This window comes from Anser brachyrhynchus (assembly GCF_964034855.1).
Source record: "Anser brachyrhynchus genome assembly, chromosome: 2".
In the NCBI taxonomy this organism is placed as follows: Eukaryota; Metazoa; Chordata; class Aves; order Anseriformes; family Anatidae; genus Anser; species Anser brachyrhynchus.
Window position 1 is genome coordinate 23,706,782 of NC_137695.1, and position 13,718 is coordinate 23,720,499.

The window sequence follows — 13,718 nt, forward strand, 5'->3', positions numbered from 1 at the left end:
GAAACTCTCTGTAGTTACTCGCGGCTTCCTTCTTATGACCAGCACATATAGAGTTCTCAGCTCAGTGATCTTTATCCAATTTGTGTGACATCACAAGCATTCCTCCTCAGCTCTCTCTATTCCCAAGCTGAATTCTCTTTTACTTTTTACAAAGTAACGTGGTGTCTTCTATTACTAACTTGGCTTGAGAGACCTTATGACAATTAAGAGGCCACAAAGGCTCAAGATTTAGCCAGAGGAGGAAGAAAAAAAAAAAAAGTGCTGACAATCTATGGGTGTCTTATGGCAACGTTAGTGCAAGACAAGTGTGATATTGACTTGTCAAGCTGATTCTGTCCATGGAATTCACTGTAGGTGTTTTGTGTATTAACACACAGCCAGTGCAAGCATGTAAGTATGTTCCTCAAGGCAACGTAAGATAAATGACCCTTGCACATCACATCACACCAAGAGGAAGGAGACAACTTACACTGCCAACAGGAAAATCTACATGATGGAAGTTATCTTTGCCTATCCTTTACAAGAGGGATCCTCTCCTGTTGCTGGGCTGCTTCATTAGAGTTTGTGGTGTGCTCCTCAGTGCAAAAGAGTATTAATAGGAAAAAGGATTCATTGCTGTGGATTTTTTGGTTATTGAAGTTAGCGTATCTGTGGCTGAAATGCACTTTGACTATGTCTCTGGCTTTCTGTGGATATCATGGCTATCTATGGAAGGCTTAAACAATATTTGCCTTCTCTTTACATCCCTTTAAAATAATTTGAGAATAGCTGTTCTGTAGTTAATATTCAATTCTAGTTCCTAATAATAAAATGCAATAACTTTACTCAACTTTTGGATATTAAGGCCACAAGTACATACAGTGCTAACCCCAGAAGATCAGCCTGATGACCATCAATGAGGAATGAATAATGCGAGTAACGTCTCTTGTGGATGTCCAGCAAGTAATTAAAGTTTTGGTGAGATTTAGAAGTAAGTAAATGTAATAAAATGACATGATTTGAAATGCAAACCATATTCTTCCTTTAGAACAAGATTGATGTATTAAATATTTATGCAAACATAATAAATTGGCAAGTGTATGAAAACACTGCTTCACCTTCATCTCTTTCACATGTCATCTTGAAAAAAGGATTTGCTACAAAAATAGAATTGGAGCTCGGCTATATAATTTTCATATCAGTGGCTACTTGACATTATTCTTTCTATGTCCATCCTAATGTAGGTAAAAAATACATCTAAAAATAAGAAGAAACCAATGAATATTATCTCTGAAGAGAAAATGAAAGATATCTTTACATTATTGGTCATACTCTGGAAATATTGAGCTCTGGTTAATACTAGATTAAAGTCCTATTTGTATTACTGACCTATTAATTTAAGTGAATGGCATGTCCAGCAACCTTCTGAAAATAATAGATTTCTTGCATATTTTTAACTGATCATGAAATCATCGGTCTTCCTCAATATCACCTAGTAATTCTTCTCTGTTATGGTGATGGTTACATTATTGAGTAATTCTCCCAATAACTCTGAAGTAAACATTATATTGTTTTTTTGGTTTTTTTTTGTTTGTTTGTTTGTTTGTTTGTTTTAGTGATAAAGTAATTCAGAGAGGTTGCTGCTGAATGTCACATAAGAGATATATCAAAGAAAAGTTGGAGTAGAGATGAATTATTTGAATGAGATTCTTGTTCAACTATATGACTTTCTTAAAGTCAGTGGAGCATGTGCCCATAAGAAACGTAGGGCATGATTTACCACTCTTCACTGATGTATACACATGCACTTTGGTTTGCTCATCATGAAGACTGCTGTATTTGCTAGCTACTCAGTTAATAGCAAGGTGTAGCATATAAAGCGATTATTCAGCACCGAGACTTTCCAAAAAGCTCTATTCAGAATAAAACGATGCCGTTGATTCTGCATGGGCCAGAGAGTAGAATAACTTATCCATCAGTGCTTCAAGTGTATAAACCTTGACAGACTCAAGTTTTGTGTAATAGAAAGCTGCTTACATAAGTGATTCACTCGAGGAGTGCAACTACTATTTAGATAAAAAGAGGCAGCCTGGGATTAAAAATGTTTGGATAAGCAGTATTATGTTTACTTCAAATGGAATAAAGTAGGGAAGGACTAAAATAATCTAAATCAATTCAAGAAATAAAGACAGATAAAATAAAGCTTTCTCTAATGCTTGCTTCAGGAAAAGTACAGCTGGTGTCCTTAAAGATTCAGGGAAAAAAAAAAAAGAGCAGAGATGTGAAATTGTCATTTGACTGAAAGCAAAACAAAGTAGCATTACACAGGCAACTCACCTTATATGTTTATATTCACCAGGAACTCTAAATAAGAATCAAAACTTACAAAATGTTCCCCCAAACATATGCTTCAGAAAAACAAATCAAGCATTCAGGATAAAATTCTAGAAAAATTCTGAATATTTCTAATATATTATTCTAATTTACTAAGAATTAGGACAGTGAGGATACTAGATAATATCTTCAGGTAGAATAGGAAGACATGTAATGTAACAATATATCCCAGGCTTTTGTAGGAGTTTGTTACCATATGTGGACATACCTAAGAAGTAAAAGTTTGTAGAGAAACTGATTCTGTTGACCTCAAAAACTGTCATTGGTTTCAGCAAGGCAGGAGTTCATTTCTCATGTGAACTTGGAGGAAGTGGATTTAGTTGTGGACCACTAAAATGGAGATAACTGAAGACTGACAATTGTAGCTCTACGTATTTCGTGCATGGCTGTATGCGCATTGCAGCATGGGTTAGGGGAACTGAAGATGAGAAAACATGCAATTTAAGCAATTGCAATCCAAAGATCTTCATATGTTGCCAGGAGTTGATTTACAGCTTTAAAATCTCCATTCTGTCTGGAGATAACACATAGTGTAAAGCTACACTAAGCCACTGCTTGTCAATAACTTCATTGAGTATTCTTACACCCAAATTGTCTTGCCAAGAAGTTATCTCACTCAGTGCTGTGAGGAAGACTGCTTGTAAAAATCACATCAGTATCCGGGGATGTTCTTACTGCAGGGTTCATTTGGGTTCTTCTGCGTTGGAAAACATCTCATGTTAAACTAACTCAAGTGAGAATAACCAGACTGTGAAACAGCAGTGAAGCTGTGTGTCTACACACTCCGTTCTTGTTTGATTGCTATAGTAAAATTTTGAAAGGTGTAGTGCCAAAAGATATACTTTGTGCGCTTCGAATTTTCGCATGTTTGGAGGCATGGGGAAGGATGTCCTTGTTCTTTCTGAGCACAGTAAAGGGCTGTGGAAAGGCATTTTAGGACTGGGGCTCTTGAGTGGATCTAGCCTATATTCACACTGAGGAGTGATTATGTTGGCAGACGTCAAATCATGCTAATTGCAGGTTTTACCTAAAAAGCAGAGAATATCAGAGTAATGGGATCTGTATGCAGATGGAACTCACATTAGAAGCAATACTTGAAATAAAATTTAAATAAAATTCAGTGTTGACAAGATTTTAAGGGTATGTCTATAGTATACTGTTTAACGCCAAGAAGAAGCACATGAATTAGCTCAACCATTAAAAGTAATATGACTGCATTAATATCATTCTCTGCTGCCTGATTTTCAGATTATATTTATGTCAGAAGTAGCAGCTTTAGATCTAGACTGGGTATATCAATTCGACACCACTTTGTGCCATGAGGACAATCCCTACAAAAAATAATTAGAAAATGCTTACAGACTTTTTTGGGGCAATAAATGCTAAGTAGTCTTTATTAATTATAAAAACCTGTATAAACTGAGAGGATAGAGGAGCTGGAGAACATTTCATTATTCTGATCATCATCTGTTAGTGACAGCCGACCTGCTTCTCCACTTCCTGGCATCTTGAAAAGTCACTAACATTTCTGCAAAGAAAACATAATGCTTTGAAAGGCAGTATTTTACATCCACTCTGCTCAGCTGAAAATTACTTTATGAGATCTAAGGTAGTGAAGGATTGGACCCAGATGAAACTACAAATAGTTAAGGCTCATATTTCTACATGACCTGTGATGAAAGAGAAGAAGGTGCAGTATCTCCAGAGACCTGGGGAGATGTTCAGGGAGTGTTATAATTAATACCTAATCGTTCCATTTGACAACTCTTAATCTCATTTTCTGAGGCTTGTGTCCTACAGATTGTTTATAAATTAGATTGGTGGTCATAGTAACTATTCCCCTGGGTTTGCAAAGTGAAGTGAGCCTAAAATGACTTCTACTTTTCACAGCAGGGTCAATTGAGCACATCATCCTTCTCAGCAGGATAAAATGAGTACTGTGCAGTCTACTCTGGGGCAAATCATTTCCCTTTCATACAATCTTAGTAAATGAACTGTGGAAGACTCTATAGGTTTAAGAAGTAAAATACTGTCCTTAGACTACAGCGGAGCTCTTGCAGAGTTTTGGCTTGTGTTGAAGCTTCTCTGCAGGTGGCACAGACCGGCCAGGCTATCTGTGTAGCTGCAACACACATCTCCATTGCATGCTTGTGGTGCAGTTCTGTACGTAGTAGAACAACATCAGCTCCACGGAACAAAGGACTTTCCGTATCTTCACAACAGAAGAGGAACGGAGACCTCTTTGCATGGTGTTTAGCAAGGATGTGAATTTTCTTTCTGTTCTGAGAAACAACTGCTGCATCACAGAGAAGCAAAGTTTTGGAAAGTTCATTACACTGTCAGAGAGAAAAGATGCTGGTCTTTGCCGCCTACACTGCATATTCACTTTGGAGTCAGAAGGTCAAGCTGCAGGCCAAAATCAAGCTGAAGTTAATACCATTATCTTTAACAGGACTGTGAAGCAGTAATTTCAGAAAGAAACTCGTAGTTAACAAAATCTGTAAATTTTATGCCAGCAAAGATAAATTTCAAGTCAGTCACTTGCAGGACTTGCAGGAGGAACTCATCATAAAAGTTCATTTTTGCTTCCACGTTAACAGCGGATAACTTTTTTTTTGGTATGGTAATGTCATTTTTTAAAAGCCACTTTTCAGTGTAAATGCTTATTTCAGAGAAGTCCTGCACGTGCCTGTTGTGGGCAACATATTGGTCCCAGGCCACAGCCCCATGTTTCTGTTTAATCTTCTATCTGCTACAACACCCTTTGGCAAGGAGTTCCACAGCACAGCTACCCGTGACATGAAGAGTGAGGTCCTCTGGTTTATTTTGCACTTGCTTTTTATCAGCTTAATTTGATACCATCCCCCAGATTATTATTTATATATATATATATATATTGGAAAACAAAGTAATATGGTTAATATAAGAATGTTCTCAATATGTTACTTCCAGCTTTGGTTATTCTAACTTCACATCTATTTTGTTTTCCCTGTAACATCATATAATTATTCATAAAATATGTAGTAATATACTTGACCATTTATATATATGTGCATATACACACATCATAACATTTTATGTGAAACACTCTATCCTGAGCCTGTGCAACACTATTTTACATACACAGCCCAAATCTGACATTTGATTTTTCATGACCTTTTTATCTATACAGTTCAGTGGCTTGTGTGAGATTTTCTTTTTAATTTAAATCTGTGTTATGTTCATAGAAAGATAGTTCTTTAGAGGCTCAAATTAGTTTCATTCACTAAATATCTGAGAAAAAAAAAAAGGCTTTCACGGGATTAAATGAAAAAATCCGAAATTCGTGTTATCTGCAGTTTAAAGTAATCTACTTGGAAGAAATGAAAGATCTGCAGGTGACTACGAACGCTGGGTGATTTATCGATTATTTTTATCGACTTAGTAAGTAGCGGAGCAGAGACAATACTTGTGACCTGATGAAAAGGAGCTGAGTTTGCATCGGCAGGTCTGAGACTCAGCGCGCCTCTCCAGCAGAAGGGGAGAAGAACAACCTGTTTCGGTCGTTTAGTGGTGGAGGAATTTCACCCTTGCAAGCCCAAACAGCACCGCAAGCCCAAATGCACGGGCTTTCAGGAGGGGCGATGCACACACGAGCACGGCCAGAAGCCCGTTTGTGCCGGGCCGGTGCCCGCTCCCGGTCCCGGGGCTGCGGGGATGGGGATGGGGATGGGGATAGGGATAGGGACGGGGATGGGGATGGGGGATGTAGGACGCTATCTTCCTGCCACCGACGGCGAAAAAGTTTGGCGAAGAAGGGGAGGATGATGAAGGAGAGGAGGCGGGGGGGAGGGGGGAGAGCGTCCCCATTCCCCGGCCCGATCCACCCGCTGTCACACTACCCGGCGCGGGTCGGCGGGACACAACACCTTCCCCCAAACCCCCCAAAACCCCAAAGCCCCCCTCCCCACCGCCGCCCCCCGGGCAGCCCCCGGCCGTCCCGACCCCGCCTCCCGCCGGCGGGGCGAGGCGAGGCGAGGCGCGGCGAGACGCGGCGCCCACTGCAGCAGCGGCCCGGGAGGAGGCGTGCGGCGGGGCTGCAGCCTCCAGGCAGAGGGAGAGAGCCATGGGGAGCTGCCGCGGAGAAACTCCCCGCCGGATTTCGCCTGCTGGTGGCCTGCTCTGAAGAGAAAGAGGAGGAGGAGGTGGAGGAAGAGGAGGAGGAGGAGAAGGAGGAGGAGGAGGAGGAGGAGGAGGGAAGGGGCCGTGGCAGCGGCGGAGTGTGCAAGTTGCGCTCTGCCCTTCTTCCCCCCCGGGCCCGTCTCCTGCCAGCGGAGCAGCATGCGGACTGGCCCCCGCGCCCCCTCGGATGCGCGCTGCCTGCCGCCGCCGCCGCCCTCAGCGCGCCCCGCCGCCGGCCGCGCTCAGCCGGGCGCTGGATGAGACGGCGGGGGGGGCACATCGCCGCTGCGCTGCCTCCTGCCGCTCCTTCATGCGGGCGGCTGCCGCTCCGCCGGGGGTAGCACCGCCGCCGCCGCCGCCGTTGCCGCCGCCGAGGAGGAGCCGGGCCGCCGCCGCCCCCCCGCCGCGGGGCCCCGCATGGCGTGCTACCTGGTCATCAGCTCCCGGCACCTCAGCAACGGCCACTACCGCGGCATCAAGGGCGTCTTCAGGGGACCGCTCCGCAAGAAGGGCGCCCGCTCGCCGGTAACGTCCACCTCCTCGCTCCCTCCCTCCCTTGCCCCCCGCACGGTAGGAGCGGGCCGGGTGGGGGAGGCCGGACGGGGGCACGGGGACGGACGGGGGTGCGGGGCGGGAGGCTTCGAAAAGTTTCTCCGTGGGGGGGCTTGAGGGGAAGGGGACGCGGGGGTGGCGCTGAGTGGCGGCTCCCCCCCGAGGAGGGGTCGCTGGAGAGGCTCCGCGGGTGAAGGATGCTCCGGGAGTGGGGGCTTGGTGCCTTGGCACAGGTTTGGGGGAGCCGAGCCGGCGTGCAGGGATGGATGAACTCGTGCCGTTGGGGTGCTGTGAGCTGCCCGGAGAGACCCGACCCTAAGCGGAGCGTGGGGGAGTTTGGGGAGGTCCCGCCGGGCCCCGAGCCGCCGGGCTGCTGGGGACGGTCCCCGCGGGTCGCTGCAGGGCACCGGGGGGCGCGGGGGGAGCTGCAGTGATCGGGGTGTCCCCGGGGAGCCGGAGCGATGCAGCCTCTCCTCCGCCTACCGAGGGTGGTGGCAGCACCCCAAAAAAACCCCGGCTGGGGTGCAGCTCTCCCCGTCAGCGTGCCGGGTCCGAACATGCGAAATACTCGCGGGTTGTCCCCGCTGCCGGAGTTGGTGAGGTGCCGGGGATGCCCGCACCGGTGGTCCCTCTGCTTCGGTCCCATCACACCTGCACCCCAAACGCCTTTGGGGAACTGCGTGTGGTGCCAAAGTCTCTGCTTTCCGTTTCTCGGTTGTCGGCGGTGGCGCGAAGTGAAGTGGCAGCATCCCGGTGCACAGCTAAAACCCCCTCCGTGTCGTCCTACGGCAGCTTGCGGGTCCTTGTCGTGCTGTCCCTTGCCCTGCTGCGACCTTCGTGTGCAGTGCACTGAATCTGCACCGCGGGTCCCATCCAGCAGCCCCTGGCTGAGCTGTGCCCCTGCTCTCCGACCCGTGGGGCTGAGCCACCCCGGTGCGTGGAACCGCCCGCACGCAGGAGAGGTCGGCGCCAGACCTTAACCGAGATCTCGCCCCAAATCCGAGGTAGAGAGGAAAAGACCTCAAAGATTTAGAGCAGGGAGATGCTTGATTGTAAATACTTTGTATTGCGGATCTGTGTTTTGTGTCTAGCAGAACTTCAACAGCTGGCGTTCAAGTCAAGGGGAGATGTCAGGAATTGCTGTGCCGAAAATAGTGTTATGTCTCAAATCCTTTCCAACTTCTTTGCCTTTCTTTCACACTGCATAGTGAGGATGTGCACCACTCCCCTCAGCCTAAATACTTAACGAGATAAATGAGCTGACTTCACTAGCACATCATCATTTTTGAGATAGTTCTGTCAACAGCTGGGAGGAATTTTTGCTTAAATGCAAATACCAGAGGAAAAAAAAAACAAGAAATATTAGTTTTGATTTTTCTTATATATATATACAAGTTTTTTTTTTTTTTGTGGAAAAGTTAAAAAAAAAAGTAAAAGTTGAAAATAAGCTCAGGTTCACTACATAGAAACATGCTTTCTTGGGAGCTTTCCAGAGTCTGAAACAAGCAGCAAGACCAATTTGTATTGCTTTTCATGAGGACAGACTCTCCTGGTCTTGAGATTCATGTGACCAGGAACTGAGATGTTTTACATGGTTTTAGACCATTTCTGTAGAAAAAAACAAACAAACAAACAAACAAAAAAACCGAGTTTTAGCACTCCTTAGCTTTCATTCTGAATTACTGAGTGAAAACTTTCTCTTCTTTGTACACTTTTTTTTTCTTCGTTCTTTTTTTTTAGTGACCACTATTTGAAACTAGTCAGGCTTTGAGGTGATAGGCTAAGCCCAGAGTAGTGACAGGAGTAGAGGTACATGATAAATTAATGTTTTATTAATGCTGGGTAACTGTAGGTCTAGAACTCTTTTACTTTTAAGTGTTTGATATTTGATATTACTACTGCTTTTATATGTGCTGTTTTCATGTGGAAGTCCAGGTTTCAGGTGAAAAATAAGGAATGCTTTGTTGGAAACTAGATAATAGTGTGCTATTAAATCCTGAAAGCAGTGATTCTTTAGAGTAATCTGTATGTGCCTACAAATTTTTAACTTTCCAGACCATATCCTTCTTGCTCATCAATGTGTATGAAATTGAGAACAGTGAACAACAACACCTGGATACATGTTTATATTGTGGATGTGGGAGTCATGCATAGTGGAATTTAGTACTCATTGAGGTAGTAAAACTGTTTTGAGCATGAAAACAACAACCAACACCATACAAACAAACCCTCCAACTCTCTGTATTTTCTTTAGCAATGAGCTATGAGTTAAACTTGGGACCACTTCTATACTTAAGAAGTCATAAACATTTGGCATTTATTTATAGTGCCTTTTTTTTAAAAAAAAATTATTATAATTATTATTCACTTAATACCTCCTGATTATAACTTTGAAAGATACAGTTTGTGTCTCACAGTCATTTTTAAAAAGCTGAACTTGGAAGTAGGCTTGAAGATTAAATGTTATAGCTTGTACCATTAAACAATCTTATATTTGTACACTATGAGCTATCTTATGCATGAGTCTACAAAGTTTTTAATGTATAATGTGTGTCTTTCTATATTTAAAGTGTTGTATTAACAGACCATGAAATGTCAGTAGACTTAAGGCTATGCTTTCAGAAATGAGAACAGTGGTGAATATTTTAAATACCTTTATCAAATTTCATGGCTATGTGAACAAGGATTTTTCAGTCTGAATATTCCCATAATATTTATTTAGCATACTTTGCTATTATTGTTAGAAACAAATCTGGTCCTTCTTCCAGGTCTAAAGAGAGACCTTTAGCTGTAGCAGTACTAAGAGCAAGATACAGAAGACTACAGACATACTGAACTTCATTTGGGCATGTGAACGTGTGGTGACATTGTCATAAGATCACTTTAAAACTCCACCTTCCCTTTTCCCATTTCTGCACATGGGAAAAGGAACTAGTTATGATGTTGAGATCTGAAGTTAGCGATGATGAATTTACAAAGAGTGGAATTAGAAGCAGGCCCTAGTGAATCACGTACCCACAGTGTTGTGATAGACTTGCACTGGAAAGGGTGTTCAGAGTTTGACCATGGTGCCAGCATTGCTGGGAGGGAAGGGCACTAAGCTGAAGAAAGAAGCCGCTTGTTTTAGAGGAGTGATTCTGTGCTGAAGCTTTTTGGTTTTGCCTGGAAAGTTAAGTTCATGAACATATTGCGAGCAAGTGGTAGAAAGCTTTCTTACTCTGAAATTTCTATTTAGTGGAAGGCATTATGATGCAGAGAACTTGCATTAATTTCAGCCTGTGATGCTGTATGCAGGATTTTTGAGTCCTGAACAGGTTGCCTTGATCAGCATGCTGGTTGTAGTTTCTGCAGTTGTGGCAAATATGCTGTAATGCTCACCGGCAGCCAAACCTGCTCAGAGGTGTACTGTCACACCTCACAGGCCTGGAAAAGCTGGCACTGAAGAGGACTTGGTTGTGAAACTTTCAGAGAAAATCTTCCAGGATACAGAAGAAAATGGTACCAGGAATTCAGCAGATGGCCCCCTTGCCTCTGAATCACTTCAGAGCCAATATTATTAGGGTGCACTGCTCTGCTTGTGGCTTTTTAAGGTGAGCTGTAAACAGAGTCTCATTTACTACTTGTTATTTAAAGACCCCTTTGTTTTTCTGAAGGAAATAGAAGACTCAGAAAAGCCAGTGCCTTAGCCAGTTTCTGACTTGGCTAATTATTTTCCTTCCGCTGCTCCCTGCAGTTTCAGATGAATACAATATTTTTCACATACTTCTTTACGCTGTTTTCTAATAAGGCTGTCAAGCAGCTGCTCTGTTGCACTTAGGGCTTGCCTAATTTCTTTGGGGGGTGGGGGGTGGGAAATGCTCCTGTGTTGCACAGAGCTATCTTTTCAACAGCACAGCTCTCGCCCCGTGTCCAGAGGTTCCAGTAGCAATAAATAAGCACCTTGCAGCTACTTGGAAGTAATGACTGTTTAGTTGATACCAAGCCACAAACATGCTGTTCCAGCACTAAAGCAAGTGTAACCAGGACTGAATAGCACCTTATTACTCTCCGTAGTGGATAGCAACACCGGGCTCTTGAAAACCTCTTAGAAACTGAAGGGGTGGTTGAGGAATTGGGTACTGTAAGTAGGGAACCGCAAGGCCACGGCACAAGCAGCTCTCCCTATCTGCTTGAGTCTTAGGGGGAAATGCTAGCAAGACTGAGTTTGGAGTGAATAATGTGAGTTTGGTGTTTGCCAGCAGCGAGGAGAGAGGTGTGCCAAGCATGGTTGTGAGAAAGTGATTTAAAAGCTAGATATGGTGCATGTGTATCATATGAAAAGTGGTCTAGGTGGCAGCAGATTAAAAGGAGGGAGCCACTGTGTGTCCAGGTGATTAGCTAGAAGACCAAATAGCTTGGGAGTCTCTGATCACAAACATCTTGTCCCTCAGTGCTGTGTCTGTACCCTCAAAAGCTCCAAAAGCAAAGGAGAAGGCTGTGCTGTAGGCACTACTGGGGTGGGAGCACAGGAAGCAAAACTTTAAGAAACATAGTAAGAAGTGATTGGTAACAAACCAGAGGCTCCAATAAATGACCTAGTTTGGTTAGCTTTGTTGGAAGGGAAGCAGAAACAAAACACACCAAAAAACTACTGAAAATAATGTAGATAGGAAACAAACAAACAAAAAGGAAAGGAAACAGAAAGTGATACTTTCATTCATACGTGTCAAAAGTCTCTGGCAGCTGCCTCGAGCAGAGGTGATCACAGGTCAGGGGGGAATCCCGTGCACTCTGCTGAAAGCATAGTGCAGACACTGCACCCTGAGATACATAGAACAGGTACTGCATCTGCCTGTGCACAGCGGCACACACATGAAGGAGAGACACAGATGTGGGAGGGTCACCCTGGTTCACCTATTTCTAAAATCATTGCTTCTGGGCACTTCATTTCTTAGAGTGGGCTGAGTGTATTTCCTACCAACCCTAATGCTGGAGAATGTAAATATTCAGGCAGCCCACACTAAACTTGGAAGCGAACTTATTTCCTAACTTTATGGTCCTTATTACTGTGCTTTCTGGGGATTTCTGCAGTGCATGAGGGCAAAAACAAACCTTCAGAAAATACATTAATGTGTTTTTAGCCACATGTAGCATTGCTGCTCGATTGTTGTATTAAAACTATTTTTGTGCAGTCTACAACTTTTGAGCATATTTTGTTTCCAATTCCATCAGTGGGCATCACACTTTGGATATAACATTACAATCAAATTTAATCGTCTTCAACCAATTTCTGCTGGGGCCATTTCCTTCGCCCACAATTAGCTGTAATGTTAAACAGGTGCTTTATGTTTTACTGTGCCCTTCCAGCAGTCTAATATTTTTATTGGTCCCTCTATTGAGTTCTTAAAACTAGATTGATTTCTCTCTTATTTTGCATGTGGCAATGCTTGTTTGTCGATTACTTCCAAACTGAGACATTGCTGCTACATCCATTTGCATCCTCACTTGCAGCTCAATCACATTTTACTCACCCAGGGTACAGCAATTTATTTGTTTTTATTCTGCACTGTGTGCAAGTTTGAAAAGAGGATTTTTTTTGTGTGAAATGAGAGCTTCTGCAGATAGTGGGTTTAGCTGCTAACAGCTGTAAGTGTTCAGGGCTGTTCCTTTGCCTGTTCTTCTCCTGCTCTCTGGACTCCTACCCACTGGTGCTGTCTAAGGCCGGGGCTCTCCTGCCTGCACAGGGAAAGAAGTCTCAGCTCCTCACCCTGGCTCAGAGGGTGTATTGTTTTCATTTCCGAAGGGTTAAGTAAAGTAAGTAACTTTATTTACACAAATAATTTCACCTGAGACCCCTTGCATAAAAAATCATGGTCAAAAGAATCACATAATCTGAATATACTTATTTCTACCAAAAAGAATTTGCAAGAACTTCTTGCAAAAGTTTGCTAAGTGGAGAAGGAAGTGAAAGCTTTTTAAAGACTGGCCAGAATGTAGGTGTTTTTCCCCTAAGATGTCTTTCCATGATAGACTGTATAGCCTCTGGCTACAAGGCTTTTTTTCACCCTTTACATTTCACGCTTTACACAAACATTTGTTAAGTCTTTTTATTACATCTCAGCTGATTATTTTAGAAGACTGAAATCATTGTTACCTACAAAGGTAATTTTTTTTTCTCAATAGTATTAGGAAATCTGTAGGGTGTGTTAAGAACTGTGTGGAAAATTCTTCCTGCGTGGAAAATGTTGACTTTTCTGTGGAAAAAATGGAAATGCAACATGTTTTTAACTACACACTGAGATACTGTTTTTTTAAAATGCCATTGGTAGTACACTGTGAGAGAATTAGTTTTGTTGTTTTATTTTTCTATCCTCCTCTAGAAGCCTTGCTTCTTGTATGGATACATCCTCTGTGATACCCTCAAGGTCTTCACTCTCGAAGACAGTGCATCACAATTGTTAAAACATACAGCAGAAGCTGCAATTCTTCTTTTGGAGCTCAACATCTATGATATTACTGTGAAAGTTTTCATATCACGGTAAAATAAAAAAGTATCAGGGATAATTTATTTAAAGGGTCAAATGAAATTTGTTACAGGATCAAGCCAATGGTGAAGACAAGTACAGATGCATAAATGGGCTGCAAGAGCTGGA

The 13,718-nt window shown here is 43.2% G+C and overlaps 1 protein-coding gene across 3 annotated transcripts in view; it reads left to right on the forward strand.

The window, feature by feature from the left end:
• The first annotated feature begins 6,391 nt into the window (after positions 1 to 6,391).
• The window catches only part of ZNF804B (zinc finger protein 804B), a 235,734-nt gene continuing 228,407 nt past the window's right edge, over positions 6,392 to 13,718 (forward strand). Inside the window, exon 1 of one of the 3 annotated variants that reach the window (XM_080582452.1) lies at positions 6,392 to 7,104. In XM_080582452.1, coding sequence (XP_080438578.1) covers positions 6,952 to 7,104 — 153 coding nt within the window. In that variant the 5' untranslated portion in view covers positions 6,392 to 6,951. The remainder of the gene's footprint in view (positions 7,105 to 13,718) is intronic. The other 2 variants (XM_080582451.1, XR_013947491.1) reach the window with 2 other exon arrangements.